The sequence below is a fragment of the Leptinotarsa decemlineata genome, unplaced genomic scaffold (genome assembly GCF_025532065.1).
Source record: "Leptinotarsa decemlineata unplaced genomic scaffold, Ldec_3_MD MMD2_tig00000010_RagTag_RagTag, whole genome shotgun sequence".
NCBI lineage: Eukaryota > Metazoa > Arthropoda > Insecta > Coleoptera > Chrysomelidae > Leptinotarsa > Leptinotarsa decemlineata.
In genome coordinates this window covers 8,586,423-8,595,968 of record NW_027412538.1, presented here as the reverse complement: position 1 = coordinate 8,595,968, position 9,546 = coordinate 8,586,423, and the positions used below count along the sequence as shown (strand labels likewise).

General features: G+C 31.2%; 1 protein-coding gene across 3 annotated transcripts in view; it reads left to right on the top strand.

The window, feature by feature from the left end:
• The first annotated feature begins 528 nt into the window (after nt 1-528).
• Nucleotides 529-9,546, top strand: part of Marf1 (meiosis regulator and mRNA stability factor 1-like protein) — a 48,281-nt gene continuing 39,263 nt past the window's right edge. The window contains exons 1-4 of one of the 3 annotated variants that reach the window (XM_074171371.1): nt 529-1,117; nt 2,541-2,822; nt 2,880-3,055; nt 6,821-6,900. In XM_074171371.1, the coding sequence (XP_074027472.1) occupies nt 689-1,117; nt 2,541-2,822; nt 2,880-3,055; nt 6,821-6,900 (967 nt within the window). In that variant the 5' untranslated portion in view covers nt 529-688. Of the gene's footprint in view, nt 1,118-2,540; nt 2,823-2,879; nt 3,056-6,571; nt 6,731-6,820; nt 6,901-9,546 lie in introns of those variants that run through there. The other 2 variants (XM_074171370.1, XM_074171372.1) reach the window with 2 other exon arrangements.

Below are 9,546 nucleotides of genomic sequence, written 5' to 3'. Positions count from 1 at the left end.
CCTTCACCAGGTGATACCTTTTCATTTCGCAACTCAATCAGTGGGTGAATTAGAAATGATGCTTTGTTGAAATTGTAAATATTGTCAATGTTATTCTGGAAGTTTTTTCGTTGTACGTAACTTATATTATCCTATAGAGTTAGTTAGTTATAAAGTTCTTTGACAACTCTACACTCAACTATGGGTGTGTTTTGTGCGCAATATTTTTTCCAGATCTGTTATTTCACCAAAAATGTATCTTCTCTCTTTGCACGATCAAGATGAAAAATATATCGAGTATTTGGCTCAACAGAACAATCAATGGAAACGCGCTAACGTTTCAAATTGACGATACAATCTCCAATAAATTTAAAAACTCGGCCACACATTTTCAAATGACCTGACAAGTGAGCCATAGAATAATAAACAATTTATTCTGTGAGTGAGTCTTGACCTTGACACTCTACCTGCTTCTTGATTTGATCACAGTATTTCTGTATACAAAATACTGTGATTTGATACCCGACACATCGACAGATGACATTCGGTATTTAGGCCATTGACAGAACAGTGGATTTCAAAGATCCAATTAAAAATAAACATGTGAAGAAATTTAAAATTTGCAACTACGTTTATTTTAAATTAAAACAATATCCTTATTCTGGACTATGTAAGGAAAAATTAACAGAACTATTTTTCATTTCAAATCATGGATTTTTCTGCCTCTGTAACTCAAGACTCCAGTGAAGAGTCCTTAACAAAAGAAGAAAATTTATTTCCTTCTACTGGAGCAAAACCAAAATTCAATTTTCCACCACCACCACGATTCTCCAAAAGTGCAAATAATTCGTACTGCTCAACGGCCTCTGAAAGCTCAAATAGTTCTCACAGGAGTTTGGTAAATAGAAGTTTCAATTTAACCAAAAAAAAGCATAAGACACGATCCAAAAACTTACCTCCATTGGGTATCTACTGGGATATAGAAAATTGCCATGTTCCTAAGAGTAAAAGTGCAGCTGCTGTAGTACAAAAGATAAGAGAAGTGTTTCTCCATACTTATAGAGAGTCGGAATTCGTAGTTGTCTGTGATGTTAAAAAAGAAAGCCCTCTTATTATACAAGAATTACATGATGCTCAGGTAATAAATGTTTTACCTGAAGGAAGAAAGAATGGGTATATAGTTGCAATGGTAGCTTCATGATACTTTAGTATGGTCGTAGAGTATAGTGCAGTAGCAGATTTTTTGAACTTTTCAGGGAAACTTCACAATATCTCAAGCAGCGATAATATTGAAAACTTCTGAGCAGAAATGTTATAAACAGACCACAACAGAAATGAATAATTCAAGTTAGTTCTTCAATGCACTTACATTATTGGTAAATAATTCAAGTAAGCTACTCTTTGAGAAAAGTTGCAAATTCATGCAAATGAAGCATTCTGAAAATCATAGTTTTCTTTTAAAAACTATTGAAATTTTCCTGAAAGTGGAAATTCATAATTGCCCCATGATGAACAATTAGCATAATTGAATTTCCACATTCAAATTGACTCTTCAAAATCTAATGCACATTATTTGATGCACTATTTCTACTGCATCTGAAACAAATTCTGTTTTAGCAGAGTATGGATTGCCATTTTACATGGCCGAATTTATTCACGTTTCAGAAGTATCATTTTTAAACTAAAATAAAAATCACTCCTTACTTATTTTATTGCATGATTCTTTTTTATTCAATAATTTTTTTCTTCATTTTGTTATGTGATACATTACTTTTGTCTTAAAAAATATGGTGAGATATTGATAATGCATATTACAACTTGAATTTGCATTCCTCCCAATATGTTTTCAATTTAGCTTGATGAATGTTTCCCTCTATTTATATAGGTTATATATAGGAGTGACTTAGCAACTAGGCTTTCTAGTGATTTCGCATGGTGTCAGTCTATCACTTCTACTTCAGAATCTTAAATGGCGTAGGCTGAGATTGTTTGAAAAAAAGATACATACAAGACATCGGAATCCATATGTGTGGCAAATTTGAAACAGCAATCCTTGACTGTGCCAGATCAGGAGACGTAAATTTTGAATGTGCTTTTGAGGTTATTTAATATCGATGCCAAACTTAAAGAAAATATATTTCCGGGATAATTTGTTAGTTTACATTATTCAGAATTCAATCAATTTTCCTTAAAAAAAATAAATTTTATGTACGACTGCGAATAAGGTAAGTACATTGAAGAACTGGGTTAAATTTGTTACTTTTTCTAACCTCTACAATGTTTTGTTAAGCAAAAGTATTTAATCAAAATCAACAACTGCAGCATATTCTCCACCTTTTTCGTTGAATCTTGTATTGAGAGTTCATCATTATTTCAATAATTGTTCATGGTTTTTTGTAGTAATGGTATCATTAATGAGTAGTACAGAATATTTTCAACGATGATATGTATTTTTAAACGATGTTATCTTTCTAAATAAATTGCAAATAAGATATTCGAGTTGTTCAGTTCTGTTGTTGTTATATATAAGTGACAAGTCATTCAAATTAAATATTTATCAGGTAATGGTGATTCATGTATCAGCTACTTCTAAAAATGCAGCAGATGAAAAATTACGCCAGGCTTTGAGAAGATTTGGAGAGCTACATCCTGCCCCATCTGGAGTAGTATTGATTTCTGGTGATGTTAATTTTGCTGCAGATCTATCTGATCTCAGATACCGTAAAAAAATTAGAGTTATTTTAGTCCATAATGTGAATGTTGCTGACGCACTGATATTATGTGCAAATGAACATCATTCTTTTGCCGAGTTGATGAAGGATATATCTGCACATAAGAGCAAAGTAATATAGATTGTTTTCAATGTTTTGGAGTTGTTTGGTACTATTACCTTCTTTCAGGTCATAGAGAATACTCCTGCATTTTTGACAATTACTAATCTCCCTTCAAATTATGACATTGGAAGATTGAGAAGTAGGTTACGAATGCTGACTGAAAATTGCGGGGGGAAAATCTGTGCAATATCTTCAGATGGAATTGCATCAGTGAGATTTGGAAATTTGGATTATGCCTTAAGGTCAGACAATTTTGACAATTTCTTCTCTTTCAGAACTCCCTTGTTCGTTTTCACTAAATACTTTGTTGATTTTAAAATATATATAAACAGAAAATTGATGGACAAAGCACTCCGAAAAAAAAATTGCAAACCCTAGACACGTGTTTCTGGCTCATTAGCTATCATCAGTGCGGTATAGCCAAGTGCAAGCAACACACTCACGAGCAGAACCACTTGCTTGACTGCTCAATTGAAATTATAAATACAAGTGCTACAGTTTCAGAAATTTGGACTTTTTTTTAACTTTTCTGCCCTTTGAAGAACTTTCTTTGATGGAGAATATTTTCAATGGCTTTCGAGATATTCTTAAAAAATGAACACCTTTAAAAAAATCCACCGGCTAGCGAGTGGAAACAAATAAGTGAGGTTAGCATAGTTAAAATTATTATTCATTATTCAATGAAAGACAATTCTTTTTTACAACTATGACAAATTTAAAGCAGTTTCTTTTTTTTAATTATTCACCATTTTTGGAATGAAAAACTTTGTCTATTGACAAGAGATATTGTCGCAGTGCAAAAAAATCACTCGAAAGCTTGACGAACTTGCTGAAGACAATAGTATCTCTTAAAACAGTCATAGCATTCTTCAGTGTTAACATAGCAAAAATAGCAAGGTTGGTTCTAGACTCTTCTAGGCTTTTCAAACGAACCAAACTCGGTGAGATTTTGATCCAATAACTTGAACATAGTTCGATGTAGTTGTCATCTTTCGGGATACAAGTTTAAATACATTTCCAATGTCCTAACACTATTTTTATCGTATTTGTAATGAATTTGTGTCATATCTCTTTTTTCTTCATTTGTGAAAGCCAGTTTTGGCTTTGCGTGTAACAAATTGAAAATCAAATTTAGAAATATCAAAATCAAAGCCTATTATGATAATAAATAATTTTTTCAATATCTCCAATTATGATAGATCATTGAAAAGGTAAAATCTGGTTCTATTTCAAACAGAAAGAATCCAATGTAGCGCCCATTAAAAAAAATAAAGTTGATGATGGTGGTCGGAAGACGAAACGTCACATAGCAAATCTAAAAACACAATTATGTAGCAGGGAAAAAGTGGCATTGTGAATGTGCAATTCATTTTCGAATCCTTCGAAAAATGTAACAAGAAAAAAATAAAAACTATTTTCCAAAATTTCAGTTTTTTCCGTATAGCTCCGGATATACTCGGAATTTCAGAACTTTCTCAACGGCATATTGTTAGTCAGGTAAATGCGCAAATTTGCCCCAATTTAACTATCTTCGTATTTCTCATAGTTTCTGAGATCCCAATGGTGAGGATCGAATTTGAAACACCCAGTAATAAGCTGGAAACAGGCATAAAATCAAAATTTGGAAATAGATGAACACCATCAATGTATACAGTACAAAATTCCCTACCGATCAGTATATATCAAGACACAGTAGAATAAATATTGAGATATGGACAAAAACACGACATTGAAGCAGACAACTTTTAAGACAACCTAATAGCATTATCAGGAGAAGAAATATTTCAAGATGGACATTTCTTTATGATGCCAACTTAGTTGGTGTGTACATAATTATTATGATAACGTTTTCAATGAGCTATATTTGTATTGATATTTTATATTCCATTTCAGTTCGATTACCATTAAGGGCAAAAAGCTTTTATTTGTTTCGTGGATTCATCCGTCCACCCCATTTTCACAAACTACAGTTTGATCTTCCTCTTGAAGATGATCACTTGGTGATCGAAACACGTGTCGAGGTGTTAAAATAACGGTTGGCGTTGGAAAAAAAATCCAGTAATATTCATTACTACACCAAAGGTTCCAAACAGTGCATCACAAGCACAAAAAAAATGTATAAATCAAAATGAAATTCAATGTGGAACATAAACATTGATCATCACTTCATTAATTATTTTTTAATAGTGTATCTGGTGAAACCCTCTCGGAAATTGGTAGGCCATATATCTCAGTATATACACTAATCAAAATATGTTATTAGATTATGGAATATCTTTTATCGTATCAGTTTTATGGTATTTTTTTGTCCAGAAAAGTTGTTTTTATTTGTTTATTTATAAACTGGCAAACCCGTCTTTACAAAATATAGACAATATACAGTATGAAAAATTGTATAAAAAGATACTAATATATAGGACAAGGTGTCACAGAGTAGTCATTCCAAGAGATTTTTTAAAAGTACATAAGCTCATACCAGTTATACATACACCATTTAAATTAACTACATTACCCAATCTCAAAATTCGTGATATGCTGCTATTGTGATAGAGAATGCTGGAAACTTCACAATTTCGTGTTGGGATATAATGGAATCTAAATCTGATTTGTGCCAAAAATTCTGGACATGATGTTATGCCATGAATTAATTTGTGTAATGAAATTAAATCAGATCGATTTCGACTAGTTTCCAAGGTATTAATCGAAATGTGATCCAAGACCTGGGAATAATTATATGTACCCTGGTATGCCCATTTTATAGGCAATACATCTCAGAAACCCGTTTTGTACGTGTTCAAGACGATGAATATGAATTTGGTAATAAGGACTCCAGACAGAGGCATATTGGAGACAAGAATATATGAGTGACATGTATAATGTTTTTGTTGAAAGAATTGACAATTTCTGTGTATTTATAAAAACAAAACGTAGTTTTTGGGAGCAATTGCTTACAGCTGAATTTATATGCTGAACAAATGTAACCGATACTCTTTTGATGTTCTTATTATCAATATGATAGTCATTTTGGATTATGGAATTTGCTCTACTAAAAGTAACACTTTGGTATTCATCAGGATTCAACAACATACTATTTGATTCAGACCATTTTCGCAAGGAATTAAGGGTTTCTTGTAGTTTGTTACAATCAGTTGGTTTTGAGATGTTTGTATATAATTTTAAATCATCAGCAAAAAGGAGAAATTAACAATTTCTGAGAATGGTACCTATATCATTGATGAAGATATTGAAAAACATGGGACCTAAGTGTGATCCCTGTGGAACTCCTGATGTGACAAGGACAGAATTGGAAACATAATTCTTAATTTTAACTAACTGATATCTATTGTAAAGATAGCTATTCAACCAGTATATTAACCATGACAGAAAACCAGTGGCAGACAACTTGCTGATTAATAAATATTATTTTCAATTAGTGTTAGTTTTGTCAAATCCATCTCGATTTAGTTGATTCGTCTAGTTTTGATAGTTGAGACACCTTTTAACAAGCCTGATGAAAAAAATAGGGGAGGCTCCATTGCAATTAATTTATTCAAAAATGATATTAAAGAAAAAACCTGCGGAAAATAGTTAACATTTTTTGTAACAAGGGCTCAAACTGGACTAATTCGTTCCCTTAAAAATAGAATCTTATTTCCAGAGTAGATATATTTAAATAACCCACCATATTCGGTATGTTTTTCTCATTTTTTTCCCCTCTCATGGATATATAGCAGAATGAAAGTTGAAGAAAACGACATCTTTTTTGTAGACCTTGACATAAAAACTGCAAACCAGTAAAAACTGACTGGTGTAGCAGTGTGAATCCTTCCTTTCAGATAAAATACATTTTATTTCAATGAAGTGATAATTCGTTTAATAAAAATGGCACATTTCAGGCCCTATGAAAAAGAATATAGGTAGGTAACATTTGAAACGATAGTTTTTTTTTCGGATACTCTGGTTGAAAACATTTTCACGTTTGTAATTGTTTTTGTTTGTTGCAATAGGGCGCAGAGAAGAATTCAGGGCGAGGATGTTTTCGGAAATAAAATCAAAGTGTTATCTCCATCAGTACGAAATTTTACAGGTAATTTTTTTCTTCATATATAAGGGCATGGCTTTTAACAACATTGTCTCACTGTTGATAGCAGAAAAAAAAATTGTTTTAATATTGAGTTTGTTTAGAAAGAGAATCATATATTCTGATCTAAACAAACTTACATAAAAGGTAAATGAATACTGATAAAGAGTGACGACTTTAATTAACCGTTCAGAAAGAGCATGATAATGAAAAAATCATTTGAACCCAAGTATTATTGACAAATGACAGATCATGTATGAGTTGAAGCTAATCATTTTGAAAACAAGCCAAGTAAGTTTAATCAGCGAAGTTTATTGTGCATTTTGATTACAAATGTACTAATGAATTCAGTTCTGAGTGCGCATTACATATGGCTGAATAAATTTGCTATCCTGTACATTAATATCTTGTGATATAAATAAAAAATAATTCGACACTATTTTTTACAATTCCAGTATGTTTTTATTCATAGTTTTGCCTTGCTATATAACTGACTTATATATTATATCAAGAGTAGTATATTTCCCGATAAACACAAATTGCATATATACAGCTGCCGGACCGAGTCATGGCCGGTGAGAAGCCCCTCCATCAGGATGTGCAGTAGATGTGTAGAAATCTGTTATCATTCTGTTAGATTATTCGAGCCGTAAACGTCTAAATTCAGGACCGTATTCAGTTAGTCCCCAGTGAGTGATGGAGTTTAACAGTAAATTGCATAAACATATTTTAAATAGGATAAATTTTTTCTTAATAAAACAGTTATTATTATAATTAACACAATTATTCAATTTTCAAGGAAGTTTTATTATGAACAATAGATGTAGATACAATTAAATTCTGTTACAAATGTATTATATACATTAAACACCAGCAAGAACTTTAAATGTGACTTTAAATAAAACTTGTGAGCTGTAAACAATACTATACAATACACTTCACAGCAGCATTTGTCAATATGTGTTTTTATAGAAATATTAAATTTGTCTATTTTATTATGAAAACAGGACAGTTGTGAGTGACATCACTCACAAAATAAAACCTTACCTTCAACACTCATATCATAAATAGCTATTAGTTCAACGATGATCATGTAATTATAATTAATTGAATGTTAATCCTATCTGGAAGTTTTGTACCGAATAAATAAAATTAAATGAATTTTATTTGCTATCTGTCATTTTGAAGCATATTCTAGTTTAAGTATTTTTCCGTTCATTCAAAAGCTGTTTATTACTACAACAGACTAAAATACGAATGAAAGAATACTGTTTTTACACAACAACATGTATATATTTGGGGTGCTTGTTGAAAAGTTGAAAAAAGTCAGAGCCACTATCATTTTTGTAAGAATTCAATTAATTCTTCGAACCAAAATCTGGTTAATGGATGTGAAAAATTTATTGAATTTACTGACTACATATCAAACAAATGAGCCACCAACGATACAGTCTTTTGTTGGTATTAGTTGTGCCTACTTCAATAATGTGTAAAATCTAATTTCAATTTTTTTACATTCATTACTTTAATATAAATGGTAAACATCATTATATTTTTATCTTTAGATTGGAAGACACTTTCAAACATAAGTAACCGATAATGGAGTAATAATTGCATTTACTTATTGAAGTGATTTTCGATTAATTGTTCTGTCTGTACTTTAATTGCACCTGAGTTGTATTCAGAGTTATATTGGCTCTAGTAATTTTTAAATAAATATAATATCGTGTCAAAACTATTTTCCGGTTGTATTGGCCGTGGTCTGCAGGTTTTATGCCTGGCGTTTCGTCTACTACTGCGGTAGACACTATCAAAGACGATGAAGTAACGGTCGAACTGTTCGAGTTGTTCTCAAAAAATTTAATATTGTAGCTTCTCAAGCATTTACTATGTAGTTTACTAGAATTTTGTAGTTTTTATTCACTTTTTTGTTTATCGGATACAAGTTTGAAAACATATTCAGCATGGTATAATTTATAATAATCTACCTTATATCCTAAATGTAGTTTTACCAACATTTTATACGAAAATGTGTTATTTGAAAATGATCCATTTTTTCCAAATATACTTTTTCCGATAAAAGTAAGTCATTATTATTTCACATTATTGTCAGTTAAATATCAAAATAGTTGAATCTAGGATAAAGAAAATAACTTTTGTCTGATTTCTACTAAGTTTTTTGTTTGTTACGACCGGTTTCGATTAGTTAAACCATTTTCAAGTGAACAAATTAAAATAATTGCAGTGTGACTATTCAAAAACATGAATTTTTCGATATGACTGATACACTTTGATAAAACAAAAAAACAACGTGAAATAAACCGAGTAATTTTCGGTAAATTTCAGGAATGTCAAAACGTGATAAATTTAGGAAAACATATACAGGGCGAACGTTAAATAGTTACCCTCCCCCCTCTTAATTTTTTAACGGGACAAGATATCAGAGTCAGACAAAATATGTATGAAAAGGAATCATTTTCAGTACCATTCATAAAAAAAATGACGTCACATGCTTCCGAGAAGGTGGTATCAACTTCATTTTTTCAAATAGAAGTGGGACACAAACTGAAAGAAAGTCCTCCTGAAACAGCTACTTTCATATAAACATTTAATTACACGAAAGAAAAAAATTCTTTCGAAACAAATACTTCT